The sequence below is a fragment of the Eulemur rufifrons genome, chromosome 7 (assembly GCF_041146395.1).
Source record: "Eulemur rufifrons isolate Redbay chromosome 7, OSU_ERuf_1, whole genome shotgun sequence".
Taxonomy (NCBI): Eukaryota; Metazoa; Chordata; class Mammalia; order Primates; family Lemuridae; genus Eulemur; species Eulemur rufifrons.
This window is the reverse complement of record NC_090989.1, coordinates 3,488,846-3,511,796: the sequence shown is the minus strand read 5'-3', so window position 1 is coordinate 3,511,796 and position 22,951 is coordinate 3,488,846. Positions and strand designations below refer to the sequence as shown.

The 22,951-nt window shown below is 49.7% G+C and overlaps 1 protein-coding gene across 1 annotated transcript in view; it reads left to right on the top strand.

The window, feature by feature from the left end:
* The window catches only part of SLC37A1 (solute carrier family 37 member 1), a 60,119-nt gene that overhangs the window by 4,755 nt on the left and 32,413 nt on the right, over window positions 1-22,951 (top strand). Inside the window, exons 3-8 of the mRNA XM_069472252.1 lie at window positions 7,334-7,415; window positions 15,371-15,503; window positions 16,159-16,237; window positions 18,107-18,242; window positions 20,207-20,283; window positions 21,219-21,385. Coding sequence (XP_069328353.1) covers window positions 7,334-7,415; window positions 15,371-15,503; window positions 16,159-16,237; window positions 18,107-18,242; window positions 20,207-20,283; window positions 21,219-21,385 — 674 coding nt within the window. The remainder of the gene's footprint in view (window positions 1-7,333; window positions 7,416-15,370; window positions 15,504-16,158; window positions 16,238-18,106; window positions 18,243-20,206; window positions 20,284-21,218; window positions 21,386-22,951) is intronic.

Below are 22,951 nucleotides of genomic sequence, written 5' to 3'. Positions count from 1 at the left end.
ATGGCTGTGGGTGAAATAAGTATATAACCCTGAGCCCCAGTGGCCTCACTGGGGCAGAACTTTCAGAGAGAAAATAAAACTGCAGCAAAGTTAGATGCAGACCAGAACATCATGTTCTGTTCAGAGAGCATGTCTCCTTGCATGGTCTGAGAATCCTTCTTGCCAGTGGATTCGTTAGTTCCACACTCCTCGAAGGAAGCAGATGGTGAGGGCACAGTCTGGAGCTGGGCTTTCTGGCCTCTAACCCACCCTGCTGGTCTTTGTTGGGAAAAGAAAAATTTTTTCTACTGTTAGGTTCAGTATTTGAGGGCCTGTGAATTAAACTGAGAAAGATAAATTAGGGAAAGAAAGGATAGATTTCATCAAGTATATATGACAGGTGATAGAAAACATGACTCAAAGTGGCATTTAGAATTTGGGGCTTATCTACCATCTTTTGCAGGGGAAGGGGAGTGGGGGAAGGGGCACCTAAGGGAAAACAAAGGGCTTTTTGGAAAGGTGAGTGGCCCTTAGGGGAATGGATGGGAGAGTGGTGGTTCTGTGATAACGGGCTTCTGTGTGGGGCAGGCTTCTCCTCTTCCTGGGAAGTCTCCTGGGCTGCTCCAGCGAGAGGGTTGGTGACAGCTGAGTTCTTTGGGGAGGCTCTGCTTTTAGGCGCTTGAGAGATTTCAGGAACACAAATGCCTTCTGCTCAAAATGATTTTGATGCCACGTGCATGTCCTGGGCCCGTTCATCTCCTTCACACCCACCTATTCTTGGCTTCCACCCCCTTTGCAGCTCCTCGGGCCCTGCTGGGTGGTGGAGCTTCCCCAGGGTCTCGGTCTCAGGTTTGACTTAAGGACATCGGGACTATCTAACCAGTCGGCTTCCCTTCTTGACTCTTGTGTCCGCTGGGAATCAGCCCCAAGTGCTTTGACACTTAGGTTGCATTTAGTGAGTGTTTAGCTTCTCTGTTTTATAACTTTATTGTGATATAATGTTAAACTCAGAAAACTTACTGTTAGTAACATTTGTAGGGATGTTACAAAGAGCTCTGTAAAACTACTGTATATCAGTGCTTGTTCATACTTTTCCTCATTTGCTTCTCTCCCTGCCCCGGCTGTGTGTGTAGATGTTTGTACACACACACACACGACTTTCAGGCCCATTTGAGAGTAAGTTGCAGACATCATGCCCTTTTATTTTTAAATACTTCTGTGTGTATGTCCTGTGAACAAGATATTGTCTTACATTACCACAGCATAACAATGAAAATCAAGAAATTTGACACTGATACGATACTGCTATCTAACCCACAGTCCTAATTAAAAACTATATCGAATGTCCAGTAATATCTTTTATAGTATTTTCCCCACCCAGGATCCAGTCCAGGTTCATGCGCTGCATTTAGCTGCCCTGTGGGTTTAGTCTCTTTTGATCTAAAATTACTCTTTGCCCTTTTTTTTGTCTTTCATGCCTTGACGGTTTTGAAGGGTTCAAGCCATTTATTTTATAGAATGGCCTCATTTTGGGTATGTCTGTTACTGCCTTATGATTAGATTCAGATTATATTAATGCATTTCTGACAGAAATCCCACAGGAAGGAGACAGCTCTCTTGCTGATGGAGAAAGAGCTACAGATGTGGGAAGGGGAGAGAACTGGAATGAATCGTGTGGTTTCCTCTCAAGAGGAACTAGTGGCAGTGGATAGATATAGAAATAGATATTTAGGCAGTGTGTGTATACAATGCACCCAGCTGAGAGGTCCTGGGGCAGCACCCTCCATAGTGAGCAACCTGCCCCCATCCTGTTTCTGTGTGCCACTTGGCACTGCAAGGAACCAGGGGTCCCTGGAGACTTGGCTGATGCCAGGACTGTGGCAGGGAATGTGGGGGTGGGCCTGGAATGTCTTGTGCCAGAAAATAAGGAAGTGCTTAAAAGTAAAGGGCCTCTCACTGTCCAAACCCAGAACAGATTGGGATTTAAAATAAATGATACTAATAGTGGATCATAGCTCATTGAACACCATAAGAATCTAGTGAGTCCACACTGATATAACTAAATAACCAGAGGAAAGGAGAGCTCCCCCGTGCAGTCAGGGCCAGCTGCCCGGCAGAGCGGGATGCCGCAGTTCTCAAGCCACCGCCTGGAGCCACGAGGGCTGCTCAGTGCAGGCCTGCAGACTCAATGGACGAATGCAGTGGGGTGAGGATCTCTACGTTATCTCAAAGTGGGTTCCCACAAACTCCTTATTCGTTACCTAGAGGGAAAAGTTGTAGTTTCACCGAGGGACAGTGTGGCAGACAGCACCTTAACCAGTGACCAGCGTTAATGTCACCAACATCGTGCCTCCTGACAGGATGCTCTGAAAAGTACATGGCATCACTTCTCTGGTTTCATGGTTTCTAAATTGAGGATGTCTTTGGGCTAATTTCTACACCAAATCATATTGTGTAATGATTCCCCAAAGCATTTGTTTATTCCTTATTTGCATACGACTGAAATGTAATGCTCAAACAAGGAGACAGACATTCTCCATGGAGCCTCTTACCCTGGAGGAGGTTGCCGCTCATCTGAGAACACATGATATTCAAGCACGTTTCTAAGGAGGCTTTGCAGGTGCACGCCTGTCCTGTGTTGTCATTGTTGAGGCTTGCTTTTTTGCTAGAAACTTGGGGTTAACCCAAACACTATTCTTCTTGTATTGGTGGATGCAAAGAATGCTACAATTATTAATAACTGCAAAAAATAAACGAAACACTAATGAGTAAAAGGATTAGATTATTTTTTATAAATGTAACACAAAACAAAAATAAAAGGATTGTATTAGTTTCCCAGAGCTGCTGTAACAAAGTAGCACACACTGATGTGGTAAAACAACAGAAATGTATGCTCTCTCAGCACTGGAGTTCAGAAGTTCAAAGTCAGTTTTGTCGAGGTGTTGGCAGGGCACCCTCCCTCTGAAGGCTCTAGGGAAGGATTCTTCCTCGCCCCTTCCAGCTTCCGCTGTTGGCCGCAGTCCTTGGCTCGCAGCTGCATCCAACCAGTCTCTGCCTCCAGGGTCACAGGGCCTCCCTCCCTGTCTCTCTGTGTCTTCACATGGCCTCTGGGTAAGGACACCAGTCTTTGGAATTAAAGCCCACCCTAATGTAATACGACCTCACCTTAACTGATTATGTCCGCAAGACCCTATTTCCAAATGAGGTCACATTTGGCAGTTTTGAGTGGACATGAATTTTTAGGGGACGCTATTCAACCCAGCACAGAATGGATAAAAGGAAACAAATATCATCCAAAACTTTGCTTCATAAATGCTAAAGAAAATGAAGACAGAATTACAAAATGGGAAAAAGCCTTCAGGAGGATTGTTTGGGACCTCAACCCCATAACCCAGGACAATCCTGCAGAAGCAGAATGTCCACTGGCTCTGCAGGCCAGGCATGCTGAGATGGCTGCTGCGGTGTAGCAGTGGCTGGTGGGAGCTGAGGTCAGACTTCTGGAAGGGAAAACCCAACCTCCGGCTGTGGACTTCTCCCTTTCCCCAAGACCTATGCAAAGAAGATGAGGAAAATGAGGAAGGAAGGACGGATTTGGAAACAGAGGAAGTAGAGTTGGCCTGATACTGGCTAAATAAAGATAGGGGTTTCCTCTTGAGTCTCTAGGAAAGTGACAGTTTGCTGTGCAAATTGCCCCTTCACCCTGATTCTGCAGGACTGTGTCTCTCAGAGAACCTGCTGACCTGCAGGCAGTTACTCTTCCCACCCAAAGGGGCTAATACTCGAAGGTGTTTCATTTCCATGCAGAACTGAACTGAAGATTTCCAGAGGCGTGTGCCCCTCTCCTGTGTGGTCCTCAGCATTCATGGGGTCTCCCTGGGGGTGCTGTAGCCCAGGCGCTAGCAGGAGGCTCAGGGGGACCACCTCAGCCTGCAGGGCACTGCCTGCTGAGCACCGCTGGGAACCACTGCACAGGAGGAGGGCAGGGCCCTGGGGTGGTCCCCAGGGCCTGATGGCCCACGCAGCCCTGGCAGTCTGGGGCACAGCGCATGTTCGGGCCCTAGCACGCTTCAGACTCCGTCCTGACGGGGAGAGCGCGTTACTTCTGGGCTGTCTGGGTAGAGGAGAAAGCATGAACCCGAGGCCCCGAGAGTGGAGCTGCGTTTCTCAAGGTCCTCCTTAGCTGGTGATTGTGACATTCACATTCTCCCAGCCGACAACACACCTGCAAAACAGTGGTGCCTACGTAGAATCCTCAAGGGTGCACAAAAGGTGCTCCACATTCTTCTCTGAGACAGGGTTGGGAGGTGCTGGGGCTTGCTCTTGCTGAAGACTTTGCTCATGCTTCCCGTGGAGGTTGGGCAGATCAGGGTCATCATAGACTACGCGTGCTCTGTTCATTTCTAGCAGGTGGGGATATCAGGGACCCGCGAGTCCAGCTGTGGGCTGGAAATGTGAGTATGGGGCTGACAAGCTCCGGTGGCCTCGAATCTTCCTGCACTTGCAACCTAAGGCGCATGGGAGCAGAGGTGGCGTAACAGAGTGTCAGCCAAAGAAGGCAGAGACTGACATTCCTTGATTTTCAGAAACACAAAGGCAGAGACGTGGGCTTTTATAGCAAACACACTACACCTGCATAGCCTTTGTTCTTTGGGCTGTGGGATAAGTTACACGCTCACTTTTTGGAGTTTCACTTTTTTCCTATCTGACCGTGTGGTGGCCTCGGAGAGGAAGAATCCAGACAGACTATCGTACGGATCTTCCTGATGAAGAAGAGAGCACTGGGGCATTCCTTCATTCGTTCGGCGAGTGTTCAGCAAGTTGCTTTGGTTTTTCTCCTTTCCCTAAGGCACAAGCATTCCAGAGGTTGTAGGTTTGAGTCCCACAGTACTAACAACCCTCTTCCCTCCTGAAATATGGTCTTTTTTTTTTTTAATCTGGAAATATTTATTTGACCCCTACTTTTGCTGGTGGCCAGAGAGGCAGGCAGCCTTAGGATTCTAGGATCCCGTGTGTTGTTCACAGAGAGCTTCCCTTGAGGAGTAAATCACGACATTAAAGTGCGTTATCCCTGTGGACCCTCCCAGGGAAACCGCTCCTCTGTCCAGGTAGACCTGGCAGGTGCTGCCTTAGGTGACTGTTGATTCAAGCAGTTGGGCACACAATTTGAAGTGGTGGCCTCTCCAGGCCAGAAACAGGACAGGTTCTGTAGGGTTAGGGGTTGTGTCTCAGGACACAGAACAGCTGCTTCCTGGTCAGAGTCCCTCTTCTTCATCTCTTGTCAAACACTTCTTCCTCCGATCTGTTTTGTTGCGCTAAGAAGTATTTTTCTATGCGGTGGTTCAGAGTTTTAGACTGTGTCGATGGAAAAGAAACCAAACTCTGTACAGTAATTTTAAAGAGATTTATTCTGAGCCAAATTTGAGGATCATGACCCGGAGCTGCACCCAAGAAGCCTAGAGCAAGTGGACTCGCTGTGGCTGGGTTACAGTTTGGTTTTATACATTTCAGGCAGACAGGGGTTACAGGTAAAGTCATAAATCAATAGGTGGGAGGCATACATTGGTTTGGCCCGAAAAGGTGGGCCATCTCCACTGGGGGAGGGGCGGGGGGTGCTTACAGGTTCTAGGTGGGTTTAAAGATTCTTTGGCTTGTAATTGGTTAAAGACATGAAGCTTTGTCTAAAGGCTTGGAATGTTTTAACATAGTTGCTGTTTAACAAGCCACCGGACATAGATTTGTTGTGTAAATTGAGGGCCTGTGGGTTTGTCTTGCATACCCTTAGGCCTGTTAATGGGTTACACAGGATGTCCCCAAGGAAGGAGAGGGGCATGATGAGGCATGTCTGACCTCCCTCCTCCTGGCAGGCAATTTAGTTTTAGGATATTCTTTTGGCCACGAGGGGGTCCATTCAGTCAGCCGGTGGGGGGGGGGTGATCCTTAAAATTTTATTTTAGTTCACAACTGGAATTAACTTTTGTCTTCGTACTCAAGTCACTCCTTTTCTTCACTCACCAGCACTCTTCCTACTTAGTCTTGAGCTATTTTTCTCACAGCCAGACAGAGCCTCAGGGCTATGTGCCAGTGTTTTTTATGTCATTGGCCCTATTCAGAGCTTGCCAGCACCACTGACTTTTTCTCATTGAGGTCAGTGAAATATTTATATGTCTGCCTTGCTTGTGTGCTGCTGAAAAGTTGCATAGAAACTAAAAATCCAAAAATAAATATGATCTTAAATGCCCAGGATAGCAGGCTACACAAAGAACTTGTAGTTAATTTTGTTGTAAACTAAATAAACGTTTCTTCTTGTCTGCTTTGTAAACATGTGTACCTCTTAAGTCCCAAATTTCTCTTTGGTTTTGGTTTTTTAAAAATGAATGTTTGCTATAGTGTGATACAATAATAAATACACATTCAGTCTTTGCCCCTGGTTTCTAGCACACAGCTCCTAAAATGTTTGCACTGTCTGAAGTGGTGTCTTTTTGTATGCTAATGAATGACTGGTGGCTGGGTCTCTGGACACCTGTGGATGGGAACCAACTCAGCCCCACCCTCAACCTCTGGGGTGGGGAAAGGGACCCCCAAAGGTTGAGCTGATCACCAGTGTCCACTGATGCTATCAATTGTGCCTATGTAATACAGTCTTTAGGAGAACCCAAAGGACAGGTCGGGAGAGCATGCAGGTTGCGGGACACGTGCGGGCATAGATGTGATGAGCCCCTCCCCCATACCTTGCCCTGTGCATTTTTTCCATCTGGCTGTTCACCTGTATCCTTTGTAATATCTTTTCTAATAAACCAGTAGACATAAAGTGTTTTCCTGACTTCTGTGAACTGTCCTAGCAAATTAATGGAATCTGAGTGGGAACCCCGATTTATAGCCAGTGGGTCAGAAGCCAAGGCCACAGCCTGGGGCTTGCCATTGGCACCTGAGGTGGGGGCAGTCTCCTGGAGCCAGGCCCTCGGCCTGGGGGACCTGACGCTGTCCCCAGGTAGATAGTATCAGAATTGAATTGAATTGGAGGACACACAATTGGTGTCTGCTGGAGAATTGCTTGGGGTGGGGGGGACCCCCCCCCACATTTGGTGTCAGAAGTTTTGTGTGCTGTGTATGAAGGTAGGAAAAACAGTTTGTTTTTTCCTATCTCTTACAATGTTGAAATAGTTTCAATTTGGAGAAAGCAAAAGTGGCAGAATTGTGTAATGTTCGAATATTATAGTGATAATGTAAGTAAGATGGGTAATTGACACAGGACTGAATGCATGGTGAGCAGCATAAGAACATTTAAGAACACAGTGGTATTGTATTATTAACACACCTTCTATTATTTTATCTCCTGCCACTGTCTGTGTTTCAGGTACAGAGCCTTCATTTTTATTTTGACATTTCTGCTGTATGCAAGTTTTCACTTATCTCGAAAGCCTATCAGCATAGTGAAGGTAAGAAATCACAAAAAGCACTCACGTTTATGTCCTGCCTGTAATCTCTGTAAGGAACGAGTTACTTTAGGAACCTTTGGGCAAGGGGTGGGGACGGTGGCAAGAAAAATGAAGAAAGCAGATTGTTTGGAAACAAGTTATTTCGCAGCTTTGGTTTTTTAGTTTCTCTTTTCTGAAATTACACTTTTAAAAATGTTTTTAGGATAAATTCAGAGGTAGTATACTTTCAGTTATATTAGTTGACATTTCCAGAATTCTAAGGCTTAATTAAATATTTATTTTTATCTTGTGTGAATTTGCCTTCTAACTATATCCAATCTTAAATCATCCCCCACGTTGCTTCAGCTCTTGCACGCTTTGACCCTAAGCCTGGCTGTGGAGGTGGTTCTCCATTATTCTTAGAAGGCTGAGTTTTTGTCCAAGTGGTGGGTGAGCAAGAAGTTGGTAAGCAGGTGTTTGACTAGACTTGGAGAAAAGAAGATTAAAGTAGAAAGTCCTACATAACAACCAGTTATAACTTGGAAGAAAAGCAGGATAATTTTCTTATCCTTGTTGGAGTTGCATCATCTTGCCTCCAGACTGTCAGCAGGTCAGCAGGCTTGGATGGCTTTTGACTCTTTATCGTAGAGGGAACAAGGAAAGTGTGCGGTGCCAAAGAAAACTCATTACAGCTCTCCGGCGGTTGGCAGGGACACAGCTGCTGCGCTGTGACGTTTGTAGCTGTGCTTCCTCCACTCCCGCGGGTGGCTGGGCACTGGGCAGATGTCATGGGGAGGAAACACTGTGGACAGTTCTAGGTTCCCCGCTCTCCAGTAACTAACTTCCAGTGCATATAAACATCCTTTACTCAAAAGATTCTAAAATTCCTCCTTTACCCCTGGTAAGCAGGAAATTTCCATGCCCTTCAAGTCGCTGATTGTAGAAATATTTGCAAACCTTTAAAAATGTGGTTTGCAAAAGAGAGATAAGGATAGGAAAAGAGGTGACGGACCTTAATAAACACTCGGCCACTCCAGCCACTGACAAGGGACTCTAGATCAGTACCAATAACCAGCCACTGTAAGTCTGCATGCTGCTACCTCTTGTCTTCCTGGTTAGGGAAATGCACAAACGGCTCAAGAAAAATGGCAAATTATAAAAGTGGAAGAATCTCCTGAAAAGACTTAGTGAGCACCTTCAGATTAAAGGACCCAGTGTGGTCAGCGGAGCCTGCGTGGGGTTTCAGGACTGACCGGGAAAGGTTGGGCTTGGGTTGTGGGGGGAAGATAGCGGTCCAGGTGGGCTCTGCCTTGAGTACCAGATGGAAGGATGAGCGTCACCACGAAGCTGCCACCTGGTGTGCTGAAGCGCTGCCACTGCCGGGACAGATGCAGTGTGCAAGGTGGGCTGGCCCTGGGGGGTCCCTGCAGCAGGACCCAGCCCCTGGAGTCCATCTGACAACCACGAGGGTCCCCGTTAGCCAGGAAGAGACATGAGTGTTGTTCCAGGTCACCTTCCTGGCTTCCCTGGGGGTCCCTCTCAAGGCCCCCGCCCCCGACTCGTATGTGTGGAGGTGTCCATGCCACTTGGGGCACAGGGCTTACCAAGGAGAAGGTCTCACGGCCGGCTCTTATTTCAGTGTCCTGAGTAACAATGCCTGCCACTTACTGAACCCTGTGGTGTGACAAAGTGTTCACATTCGTTATTTAATATGGTCCCCACAGCAACCCTGTCAGTGTCCTCATGAGGATGCCAGGCTCGGGGAGCAAGTGTGATTCCCATCTGCGGCACTGGCGCCCACTCACTCAGGAGATTCCCATCTGTGGGGCTGGTCCCCACTCACTCAGGTGATTCCCGTCTGTGGGGCTGGTCCCCACTCACTCAGGTGATTCCCGTCTGTGGGGCTGGTGCCCACTCAGGTGATTCCTGTCTGTGGGGCTGGCGCACGCTCAGGTGAACTGTATACATCCTGCTCTTACCCTCTCTGCCCCTCGGGCGTTTAGCTACTTGAGTCCAGTCAGGGCATCACACCCAGGGTTTCTTTAACACACAGGTTTTCTGACGTGGCACCTTAGATGTGCTAAGATGGATCGGCCTTATGCTGAAGCCCATGGGTTTCTTTGCCTTGTAAGACAGATAAGAATATCACACCACATATGATAACTTAAACTCGATAATGCCTTGTGAAGCTTTCACACGCTTTAGCTCATGTTATAAATAACATAGATGAAACCGGTAGTTTCATTTCTATTGAAATGAATCATTTCATGCTTCTATTGCCCTGAGGAACAGTTCAAAAATTGTCTATAGCCTGTATTTCCTAGAACATTATAAGTAAAACAAATGTAAATATATTTGCTTACTTGAAATCAATCACCAGGGTCATGAATTATAAAGTGATTCCCATTATATACTGTCATGTATAACACAACATGGCATAGCAGGTCAGATTTAGGTCAGTCTTGAATTGTTTAGGCTTACCCTTAATCAATGCTGACTAGTTTTGTTTTAGTCTGATTAACAAAATGTATATTTAAAAAGATGATGATGAAACCAGGGCTGGGAGGATGGCAGTGTTTCAAGTGCAGCCCTCATCCACTCTACCTGCTGCCCTCACTGTTGCCCAGGCTCATGGTGTGTGACAATGTCTGCCTGGGGCGGTCTGTGCCCTCCTAGGGAGCCCTCCTGGGGGGCCCTTACCCACTGGCTGGGCCAGAAGAGAAACCCGAAAGCAGGGGCTTCTCAGAAAGAGGTTAAGCTGCCAGGCGGTCCCTGGAACCACGCGGGTAGTGACATGACCGACTGACTTGAGTGTGAGCATGCCTAACCCTCTCTGGACCCACAGTCCTCAGGGGCAGACAAAAAACAAAATCTGAAAATCTGGCAGTACGCACCATGGGTGGGAAACTTGTTATTTGGAAAGTTCCAATGTTCCCGTGTTAATATTTAAATAGAATGCAACTTCACTGAAAATCTCAGCAGAGTTTTTTTTTAATTAGATAAAATAATCTTAAAGTTTATATGAAGGAATATCCAGGAATTAATTATCAGGGAAAGTGTGAAAAAGATAACATTTTATGGTATGAAATGAAATGAAACTATGAAAAGATTAATGTATTTTAAATACCATAATCAAATTATTATATTGTATGAGAATAGACAAAAAGGTCAGTAGCATGGAATAGACGATGTAGAATATTTGACAGAGATAATGGGGAAAGTATAGCATCTTTAATAAATGGTGTTGGTACAACTGATTATCAAGAATAAAGGTTGAATGCCTATATTATAAAAAAATCAGTGGATGGATTAAAGACTTAAGTGTAAAAATCCAAGAATAAATGATGTTCATCTTAGAAAATCCGGAGAAACAGTGGACAGAGGGGGTGGGTAGGCCATTCACACACAGGGAATCCACGTTTCCAGGAGCTACAGGAACTGTGTTCAGGTTTACTCATCTCATGGTCACAAATGCAAATTAAGGTGGCGACATGTCCTTTGACTGGCACAGCATTGCAAAGAGCAACGACCCTGTCATTGGCCAGGATGGAGGAGAGGACTCGCAGGCGTCGGTGATGGGGATGTCAAGTGTCAGTGCCTTTTGGAAGGTGTTCTGTAACACCTGGCGGAGACAGAAAATACACATGGCCTTCCATCCTACTTCTGGGAATCTCGCTCATAAAAATAAAAGCACCCATAGTTAGGGATACTTGCATAAGCATCTTGATTGTGCATTATTCACAGTGAGCAAAAAGGAAAAAAATACTGGATATCACCTGAGCCTAATCAGCAGGTGAAAGTTTGAACAAATTGTGACAAATCTGTATTTTGAAATGTGCAACCTCCTAAAGGAATTAACTCGAGCCAAACCAGTGGACTTAGAAACATCTCCAGGAGGTATTTTGAGTAAAAAGTTAAGATGTTCGTAAGTATATGTAGAATGATTCCATTTTTAAAGAGTAAACAGTGACCAAAAGCTTCCCTATATATTTGCATATGCCTTTGTGAGTGGAGTATGCTGGCACGCCCGAGTGTGCTTGGTCCACTTCTGTTGTGGCACCTGTGATTCATCCTGCAAACTGGCCACATTCGGGTGCTGTCATAAATGAGCACAGGTCATCTCATCTTCTACTTTTCGTACCAAAACTTTAATTTCTTTCGCAGGACTTCTTTTGGATAATGCTTTGGAGAATTCTTTTAGCCTTGTATAAGGAATATGAAAAACTATTTAGAATGAAGGAACCCACCCTACCTAATGAGCCACATGAAGCTTACTAAACATGTCACTAAATATAGATTATGCACACACTTGCACACACTCATGCACACACACACACACACACACACACACACTGTGTTGTCTGAAGGTGGCGGAAACTGACAGAACCCCATTCTCTTCTGGGGGAATTAGTGAGGCCTGAGTCCCGCCCACTGTCCTGTCCCCCTTGTCCCCTCTCAGTAGCTCCTCTACCCTTCCTGGTTCTCTCCTCCTGCAGAGAAGGTGCATCGTCACTTTCTTGGGACCTTCTCGGGCCCACACAGGCCTGAGAGCCTCTGAGGCGAATGAGGCTCAGTGTAGGTAGAGTCTTCATCGGATGTATGTTAGTGTAGTAAATATTTGTACCTAAATGACTTCATGGGTCTGTGCTAGCCTAGAACTGAGGAGGTCCAGTCTTTTCTAGCGTCATCTTTGGGAAAAATTCTTGCTTTAGCTGCCCGCCGCTCCCTGGGAGTGACTTCCTCCTGCTGCCAGTGGTGGGGTGAGGGAGGGTTAGGGTTTGGAGAAGGAATCTGTAGAGAGATGACAAATGAGAACACCTGGCACCCCCATGTGCCCCCCCCCCCCCCCGTGCACACGTTGCAGTGTGACTTCACAGCTGTGTTCTCCAGCAGGTTGGCACCTTTCTTCTCCCCTGATGGCTGTTTGCTGTTTATTGTTTGTTGCTGTTCCATTATGTGCTACACAGACATTTTTAAAACTTGTGATAATGGTGTGCTTACAATGGTCCCTTCTGCTTTTCCTCCCTTAGTGTATGTAAGTGTATTATTTGGTTGCCACATGGTCTTTTGACTGATCAATTTTTAATAACTCCATGATGTAACAGGTCACTTAATTCTATATGTAACTTGCCAAAAGGCAGGGCTATGGGGAGGCTGGTGTGTTCCCCTGGAGCACCATGGTGGGAATTCCTTCCCCTGGCAGGAGTTTGCTCATCAGTTCATCTTAGTACAATTAGGCCTTCAGTGTCCCTCAAACACCAGTTTTGGGGATAAAACTCCTAGAAATATTGAAATATAGCAACATTGTTGACAACTAACCTGTGGTTACTTAAATATCATGGAACCCTTTCTGCTAGAACACTGTGGAATCCTCTCTTGCTCTTGCTGCAGCCGGCTAGCAGGGCTGTGGGCTGCGGGCTCAGGGAAGGAGAGGGGCTGGGAGGGCACATGGGGGAGAGGGCGGAATGAGGTCCCGGGGCACATGGAGGTGAGCTCCTTATCCTCATGGCTGCCAGTCCCTGAGCCCTTTCAAGGCACTGTCCGTGTACAGCCCATCTCTGCACAACCCTGCGACTCGGGCGTTATCGGACCGACTCTGTAACTGCCGGCCAGGGAGCAGGAGTGACGTTGCCACGGTCGACAACCACACAGGGCACCAAGATCTCAGCTCAGGCCTGTCTGCAGCCAATGCCTGTGTCCCTAACCAGGGTGCTGGGTCCCACTTATCCTGTAGCAAAACTAGAAAACTTTTTCTGCTTACTTATGGGGAAAACCTGTTACATTTTCCGTGGATGGTTCCTCCTCAGAAATACTAAATGGTGAAAGAGGATGTGAACATTCTCGTCTAAGCAGGGGTCTGCAGCATTCCTGTCTCCTTGCTTCCATGCAGGCTCCTGCCAGAAACCTCAGTTTAGCCTTGCCAGCTGGGGTGTCCTTTCTCGTCCTACCTGTGGCTTTCTTCAGTGACAGATGAATCAGGGCAGCGACACCCAAGCCTCTTGGGTATGGCCAGGCTGGCTTCCACGAGAGGCAGCAGGGAAAGGTGGGCAGAGACACTTGGCTTCGGAAGGCACCGAGGAGGAGAAAAGTGTACAATCAGGGAGCAGCTGCATGGGGAAAGGCTGCAAATGCCAGCTCTGCACAGAGCGGAAGGGCTGCAGGCGCCCTGCCCCGGGCCTCCCCCGTCTCACAGTCTCCATGGGTGGGACCTCGGACACAGGCGGCAGCAGCCGGGCCCTGAGCAGTCAGGGAGCACGTGACAGCAGTGACTTCCCAAGCTGCCAAGAGGCCAGTGCTGGTGCCTCCCTGGAGGACGAGCGCTGCTGAGGAACTGCTGGGCAGACAATGACTTTGCGTTGTAAAGCAGAGACCTTGGCTGGTTTTTTAGGGCAGTGTTTAATTATAGCAGAACAGCCTGTGATGATGACAAAGTCACATGACCGCAGAGCAGCTGTGTCCCGTGTGCCATGCCAGGACTCAGTGACGTGTGCCCACATGCAGCCAGCTATAAACCAGGGTGTCCAGCCCAGGCTGACCAGGGCCCTAGCAAGGACAGCCTTCTGGAGGTGGCCAGCCTCTTGGCCACTCCCTCCTGAAGAAGGGACAGGACTTATGACCACTGTCCTCCTGGTGACTGGAGTGGCTCCTTGACCACTGTGCTGGGCCCTGACCCTGGAGCCAGCTTTCTGCATGGCCATCCAGGCCTCTGGCCTCTCGCAGATTCCAAATCACTAAGGATCCCCTCTGATCCCATGGTCCCCCGAAGGACACTCCTGACCACGAGCACCCCTGCTTTGTGCCCTTGCTCACTGCTGATGGGTCAGCTCATCCGTGTGGTACAAAGCCTTTACTAAAGAGGCTCTGAGCAGGAGAGGCGTGGGAGCAGGTGTCACAGAGCAACAAGATGGGCCCGCCACCACGGGGCACTCTTCTGGAAGTACTCCTTCCTGAGGAGGCGCTCTGCTCAGGTCCCCTTTGCTGCCCTCCTGACAGATGAGCTTGCCTCTCTGCCCAATGTCTGTTTCTTGAGGGTTACCCTGTCCCAAGCACTGCAGGGAAAGCCTGGCATTCAGCATCATGGGTCCCAGTGACGGTTCTGTAAGTGAGCAGGTGGGGACACTGAGGCAGGGACCGTGAGTAACTTAGTAACTTGCTCACACAGCCAGTCAGTCTTCCAGCTCCTGGCCCTGGGCTTTTCCTTCCACACCTCTCAGATGAACTCCTCCGACCCCGGCCCCGCTAGCTGGTTCTGTGAACTTGGTGGGCTAGTGGTCTCCTGCCCCAGGTATTGTTTTTAAGTTGAGGTATAATTTGCACTTCGTGAAGTACACAAATCTTAAGTGTCTCGCATGACAAATCTGCACGTGCACCATCATCTAAGTTAGGGCGCAGACACTGCCCGGCTCCCGGAAGGCGCTCTGTGTGCCCTGTCGTCACCCCCATAGGTAACTAAGATTCCCACTCCCTTCGCCAGGGATTTGTTGGCCTGTTTTGAACTTCTTGAAAATGGACTCATGCACCCTGGACCCCTCTGTGCCTGGCTTCTTTTGATTAATGTGTTTGTGAGATTCCTCCTCGGGGCTGGGTAGACCTGTAACTTGCTCTTTTTCATTCTTATGCACCATGCAACTGTGTGCATCTGGGAAGGTGTGCCCATCCTTCCCTGTGGACAAGTGTGACAGCAGTTGACTTTCAGCTTGGTGCTCATGGGACTAAAACTGCTCCCAACCTTTGTCTCTTGATGGCCACTTGAATGTTCACGTTCCCGTGCGCGTGCCTGGGAGTGGGCTGCCGGAGAGTCCCACAGAAACATCACCTCACCGGCAGGCACACACGCTCCCTCTGTGCGGCATCTCCCTCCTCCAACGCAGGGGCCCTGGCGGGCTCAGAGAGCAGGGCGGCTGCTCTCAGCCTCCCGAGCTGAGCCTCACTAAGGGTGCGTCCTCTCCTTGCTTCTGTCCCCCTGCACGTCCCAGGGTGAGCTCCACAAGTATTGCGCTGTGTGGGATGAGGCTGAAGTCAGATTCAGCAGCCAGAGCAACAAAGCTGGGTACGTTACCCCTCGCCAGCTCCCAGACAACAAGACCGACTGCGGCTGGGCGCCATTTGGTGAGTTGATCATCAGGCCGTCTGTGCTCGTCCAAGCACCGAAGGCTGTCCTTTCCGGGTGCTTCTGGCCTTGCTAACTTTAGCAGCGGTTATGCTGGTCTCGGATATAACTGCATTTCCAGGACAGCTCTCTCCTGTCAGACAGTGATCATGCCGTCTACAGTGCCTGTTTGCAGAGCTGTTGCCACCCGAAATAGGGGTCTCCTAACGGGTCAATCTGGGGAAGATCATTCGCATTTTGTGTGTGTCAGACTTGGAAGTTAGGACTTGCGGAGCACGAATGTGGGTGGGAGGAAGAGCGCTCACAGGGGCCCGTGTGAGGTGCCGGCCTGGGCACACATGCTGAAGAAAGGCCAGTGTAGCACGTAAAACCAACGGAATAAATGGAGTGCCCGCCCACTGTGAGCAATGGGGTTTTATCTGATCTGAATGATGTGTGTATTTAGTGATGATTTGCAAATACGGTGACTTTGTTTTCTTCTGCAAGAAGCTGAACAGAAGATGTGCTGCCGTGTTTCCTATGCTCACAACCACCTCTGTCCACTTTCTGAGGATACCCAAAGTTAGAGACCCGATGTTTTTCCTTCACAGCCCTGCTGCGGAAGATAAACTAAACAATACTGAACTTTTCCTGTTGATTTTCCACTCCATGTAGATAAGAACAACTATCAGCAGTTGCTCGGCGCCCTGGATTACTCCTTCCTGTGTGCGTACGCCATCGGGATGTACCTGAGGTAGGTGTGCTGGAGGCCCAGGTCTTGCGGGTTACTGAGTCCACTCAGCGCAGAAAAGACTGCAGTTACGCCGAGTCCACGGGCGTGCGCGACACGCGGCCCTGCGCGCAGGGTGCTTCCCTCGGCTCTCTCCTTAGAGGTGACATGGAAGGAGCACGTCGTGCTGTGTCCACAAGGCGGGATGTGGACGCAGAGGAGTTAGACGTCCCGGCCATTCTGCTGACTGAACACAGGCTGCCCTCGGCGCCCCTGGCCCTGGGGTCCTGGGATGTGGTCACTTAGGAACAGGGGACAAGAGGCTGTACACGAGCCTGCCCTCTCCTGCAGCTGCAGTAGCCGCCGTCTGTTTACACATCCCAGTAACTAACTTCAACAGTGGTCAGAACAGTGGAAACCATATGTGCTGGGCGTGCCTACCTGATGCCCACCCTGGCCCCACGCAGAGCTCTGAGCGCAGCAGAAGCAGCACTGCGTGGCAGGTGGGGGCATGAACTCCAGACACGGTCTGCTTGGATTTGAATCCCTGACCCTCCACCTGCTGGGGGTGGCTTTGGTCCCCTCTCCAAAATGGGGGAGATCGTAGTTCTCATGTCACAGGATCGTGGTGAGGATTAACTGAGTCGATGCACGTAGAAGCTCAGGGCAGTGCCCGGCACGTGGTTCACACCCAACCCGTTCTTGATCCCACCCTTAGATCGACCTAGGTAGGTGCTAAATGTTGCGTGGTGACAGGACATGTGGCTGGTCGATGAAAAACTGGTATCGTGTCAGTCCAGCCAGGGTTTTTTAAAAAGACATTATAGAGATATCTTAGTCTGTTTTCTGTTACTATAATGGAAAGCCTGAGATTGGGTAATTTATAAAGAAAAACGGTTTATTTAGCTCAAGATCAAGAGGAGGCGGCTGCACCTGGCAGGGACCTTACGCTGCGTCATAACGTGGTGAAGGCGTCCTGTGGTGGGATTGCGAGGGAGAGGGGGCACGGGCTCACGCACAAGAGAGAAAACACAGGGTCCTTACGCTGCGTCATAACCTGGTGAAGGCGTCCTGTGGTGGGATTGCGTGGGGGGTGGGGCACGGGCTCACGCACAAGAGAGAAAACACAGGGGCGACTTCGTGACGACCCCTTTCTCGGTAACTAATCAGTGTGGAGAGAGCGAGCTTGCTTCCAGAGCCGAGCCCCAAACAGCTCCAGAAGGGAAGACTCCAGGAGGTTCGCTCTTCACTGAATCCCATTGCAGTCCAAAAGGAGTGGGGAGATTCCACCCCAGTGTTCCAGGCCTTGCCTTAAAGCAAGGTTTCTGTCTTTAAAACGGGTGAAAGTGCTTGCGGCAGGAGTGGTAGCTGGGGGAGCGGTTGGGTGTCATGTCCACCCCCTGCTGGGCCCATCCAGCCGGCGTTTTAACTCAGATGACTTAATCACAGCTCGTGGGGCCAGCGGCTCGCTCAAAGTCATATGTCACCCCTTTTCGTGGCATCTGCCTATAGTGTGACCGTTGAAATTTAAAAATACTCTATACATTTACTGGATATTGTTTAAATAAAAGCAGGATTAACTAGCAGGACAAGTTCTTGTTTTCTTTAATTGGCAACTTTCATATATAAGTCCTAGTGTTTGAATTTTATTATCTGAGTTAGTGACTTTTACTAGAAATGAAAAGTCTTGTAAGATGTTACCAACTGCTGGTTTCTGGTGAGTCAACACCCCACAGGGAAATAGTTGTATTGAATCTTCCTGGAAACTCTTGTGCCTTCGAGTTCTCAGAGCTCAGAGAACAGCATGGAAACATCCGGAAAGAAACAGCCGGGCATTTACATTCTGGGTGTGTTTGTTTTCTCATGTTTGTCTTTCCTTCTCTCCACCCGCAGCGGCATAATAGGGGAGCGCCTGCCGATTAGGTATTACCTGAGCTTCGGGATGCTTGCCAGCGGCGCCTTCACGGCCCTGTTTGGGCTGGGGTATTTCTACAACGTCCACAGCTTGGGATTCTACGTGGTAACTCAGGTGAGGGCTGGTCCACAGCCCACAGTGTGCGGGGGTTCCGTGGTGAGTAGGGTGGGTGCCTAGGATGAGGTAAGACTGTGTCCTGTCCGAGGTCAGGGGCAGCTGACATACGGGATCCTTCCTTTTTGTTCTGCTCTGAAATTCCATCTGCCAGGAGGTTTTCTTAGTTTCAGGAGTTGCCTCTCGAAGAATCCTGTTCGTCAGTCCCCAGGCGGGGGCTGCAGCTCCAAGCTCTCGTTCTGACTTACTGTGGATGAGTTTGGGATGTTCCATCCCGCAACAGATTTGACCACTCAGCAGTTGAAAGTTGTCGTCCAGCTGAACTCCCAGCTGAAGTTGCCCCAAGAGCCGTGGCCAGGGAGTTCCCACCAGGCAGTGCCCCAAACTGTCCCAGGATGGGGCCGGTTGGGATTCCAAAGAAAGAGGCCCTACGCACCAGGAGCCTTTGTTAGGGGAACCCACGTACAGAGGGGGCTACGGTGTGTTTTCGCAACAGACAGCAGGACAGGGAATATTCTACCTGGGTCTGTCTGCAGGGAGGGGTGGGTATGGAGTTTGTGGGTTTAAGGAATTTGGTTCAGGGCCAGGGCTCCTTCAGTGTTCAGAGCAACAACCTAAACACCTTTATCAGTGCTGGGAATGTTCGAGGACAGCTTGGGTTTAAGCCTACAGGGAAAACGTGCAGCTGGCCAGGTCACAGAGCAGTCAGGACAGAGAAAAATGTGGGGGGACTGAGTTACCTGCAGAGGGATAGGGGTATGCAAGGGTGCGAGGAGTGGCAGCAGGGTGGGCATGAGGCAGTCAGTAGGGAGGAGGGAGAGTTGCTGAAGGTGCTAGAAGGTCGGATGGCCGGGGACAGCCCTGCTGGCTTTGCCCTTCAAGCTGGGCCCAGCCCTTCCGGAATCGCTTGTCTTCTGCCCTACCCAGCCACACTGTGCATAAATATTGACCAGCAGTGGAAAATGACTGGAAGTGACGACACTCGGCTCTGGGTTTGTGATGCTTCTGAGGCTCTCCAGATAGCCTTAGGTGGGGGGAGTTACAAAATCACCAGAGCAAATTGTATTCAGTTTTGCTCTTTAAGATTTTGCCATAACAGTTGAGAAAGGTTGGCTGTTTTAATTATAAAAGTGATTCATGCTTATGTAGTAATATAGAAAATGAGAAGGAAGAAACAATTTTCTGGAGTCCCAGCAAGCTCCTGGAGTGAAGGCCAGGCCTGCTCAGCCCAGGGGCAGAAACAGGTAGACCAGCAGCTCCCAGTCGTCGCTAGAGGCCTGGCTCAGCTCAGCGACACTGGTACACGCGCTAGGCTGGCCCGCGCCTCGTGTAGTCTCGGAGAGTTGCCCCCCGATTCCCAAGACACCAAAGCAAACCCACCCACCGATACATTCCCTAAGCCCCTTCTTGAAATGTAAGGTGTTCTTGGGAAGCCCAGCGATACTGTCCTCAGGCGCTGAGTCAAGACTGTGTTCATTTCAGAGGATGATTAAGGACAGTACCGTCTTCATGACATCGTAAGCGAAAACATGCAATTTACAAGCCATATTTTTAGTACAATTCTATAAACAGTTCTATAAAAGGAAGAAAGATTTTCTCTCTATAAAGTTGTTCGGTTCAGCAGGGACTGGAAGGCCTGGCTCCCAGCTGTGGCCAGGCACTGTTGCCTAGTGGGGCGTCCTGGCTGGGTTTTCTGTTCTTGCTCTTCTCTACTTACTCTAAAATTTCCACAGTAGGCATGCATTCCTTTTGTATAGATAGTTAAAAATATATATGTATAATTTAGATTACACATAAATGTACAATTTAAAATCAATCTTTGTCGAGGCTCACAGAAAACAGAGCTGTGCCCCCTTCTTTTTGAGAGAGTCCCAGCTCTGCTCCCAAGCTTGAGCACAGGGGGACGAGCTCTCTGGGGCATGTTTTCTGCTCGCGCTGACTTCGTTTTCCGGCCTCTCCTGCAGGTCATCAATGGGCTGGTGCAGACCACGGGCTGGCCCAGCGTCGTCACCTGCCTCGGCAACTGGTTTGGAAAAGGAAGGTGAGAGAAAGGAGCCCTGTTCCAAAAGCATTCGTTTTTTAAAAGATTCTGCGAAAACTAGACCACTTTACTTTTAGATTTTCTTTAGATTCATTACAGCAAAAACTCTTTAACTAGTGTCTTTAAGATGATTGAAACTTCTAGGGCTTGAAGTTCTGAAATTCAGACGGCCTGTGTCCTGAGAGGTGGCAGAGCCCAGCTCTCTGTGTGGTGGGCAGGGGTGGTCTGTGTCACTCGGCTGTATCTCCGACAGCTGCTCCGTCACCCCTGGGAGCTTGTGGAAATGTAGCGTGCAGGGCCTTGCCCAGGCCTTCTGAAGCAGAAGCTACGTTTTAACATGGAAGTCTGAGAAGTCCTGACCGAGGTCACCCCACACATAGGTAGCAGAGCTGGGACCAGTCTGGTGATTGGACTGCAGTCCAGACTCACCTGCAAATGGTTGTGTAAAAACGCAGTTCAGCCCGGCCAGAGGTCACGTCGCGGTGGAAGACGGCAGACAGACCGTTTAGCTAAGACAGGAAGCGCGCCCGTGGGGCCTCTCTCTTGGGTGCTGGGCTCTGTGCATCTGAGTGGGCGTCACAGAAACTTCCCTTAATGTGCTGGTTCTCCAAGTGGCCGTGTTGAGACGGTGGAGGCACACATTCAAATTAGGGGCCTTCCAAGAATTTCAAGAAAAGGCCTTTTTCCTCTCTTTAAGTATAAAATAAACAAGCTCTGAGAAATGGAATGTGTGATTATACAGCCTGAGGCAAAATAGAAATACATATGGCTCTCTCGTGACTGCCCCTAGTCCCGCGTCTTGCGGAAGCAGCATCTACGCGGCTTCCTACTGATGACGACACTGACCCTGAAGCGCCGTGGGCTCTGCTGTGCCCTGCGCGCACCGATTGCTTAGCTTCTCAACGCTCCTTGCTGTGTGTTTTGTTGTGTTGCAGGCGAGGTTTGATCATGGGGGTCTGGAATTCCCACACCTCTGTGGGCAACATCTTGGGGTCGCTGATTGCTGGCTACTGGGTGTCCACGTGCTGGGGCCTGTCCTTCATCGTGCCTGGGGCCATCGTGGCAGCCATGGGGATAGCGTGCTTTCTCTTCCTCATTGAACGTGAGTACGTGAGGCCTGGGAGACCCCCCAGCACGGGAAGCCTTGGGGGTCCTTGGGCATTGGGGGCGAGAGCGGGCTTGGCACCGTGTGTGCACAGGCTAGTCTTCCTCTTCCTTGTTCATGCACAGACTCGCCCAGGTGGCCGGCTCTCTCCTGGTCTTACTGGACTTTCCGCTCTTTCCTGATTTCTGAAGTAACCAGTGCCTGAATTCCTTCTTTCCCGTTGTCCTGTCCCGACCCTTGCCCAAAGCATCAGGCATTGGTGTGTGGGCGTCTCCCAGGCTCCCTCACACCAGGGTGCAGGCCCAGCCGTGGCTGCACCTGCCCACCTCGTCTTGCCACCACAAGCTGAAATGCACCTTGCCGGCTTATTTGCTTTCTGTTACGATACACCTCGGACACTGTTATAAAACCATGGCATGACTGAAGACTCAGTTCATATCTTAATTAGGTAAAGAGTGTCTACCAGAAAATCAAATTCTTCCTTTCATTTCAGATGCAATACCAGACCTTTGACTTAATTGAATTTGAAGTATATTTTTAAAGTTGCGGCGCGTAGGCCCTGATTCTGAAAGTATTGCGAACGGTTGCACTAACGGGAGAGCCGCCCTCGCTGCCCGCCCTGCCGCTCTGTCGGGGTTCCGATCCCGAGAGCTGTTCTGATAAGTGGTGTTCCGGGAGGGTTTAGCTTGGAGCAAAACAAAATCACATGGTGCAGATAACTCCCCCCAGCTGACCCCCAGGTAGGGGTGCCGCAGGGCCGGCCCTCCGTCCCTACGGGCAACAGTTGTAGATTCGGCTTTGCATTCAGAACCGCGGGCCTCATCATCCGAGAACTGAATGTGTGTTCTGTATAGTTTCTCACTTCTTTCTTCTTGCTAAAGTTAACCTTTTAATTTTTAAAATGACCGCATGTCTCCAAGCTGTGAGGTGCGAGGCTCTCAGACCAGCATTCTGTGCCGGTACAAGTGGAAATAAACGTTCAGCTGGGGAATTCTGGGGTGCACCCGCTGCTGCGAGCAGAGAGGCAGGGCCCGGCTGCGCTCAGCTTCCCCTCACCGTGTCCACAGAGGCCGTTCCCGGTCAGCAACGTCCCACCGTGGCCTGAGCAAGGGCGTTGTCGCCCAGGTGGGGGCCCCCTTGCCAGCATGCCACGCTGGCTTTTAGCTCTAGCTACTGTGTCCCTGGAGTTCTGGGAAAGGCCACTCCTGCCACCTGTTTCCAGGTATGCTAGGTACCAGTCACCTGCAGGACAACGTGCTTCCTCCTCCTGGTGCTCAGGGGCCCCTGGGTGCGTCCTGCCTGAGGTCTAGAGTCCACGATGACTTTCGTTCTCTTCCTCAACTGGTAAAGGGCTTGCCCCTGGGGGAAAGAGGAAACGTGGTGGAGGGTGGAGCGTGGGGGACGGGCGCCTGCTGGCTGGATCCCAGCGCTGTCAGCGTCCAGCTCAGTCATCCAGGACGGGGCGCCGTCCCACTCAGTGCAGGATCTCCAAGAACAGCGAAGCTCTGGTCTTCTGGGGTAAAATCAGAGCCTCCTTCCTCCAGCCACCCCAGTGCTTCTGAG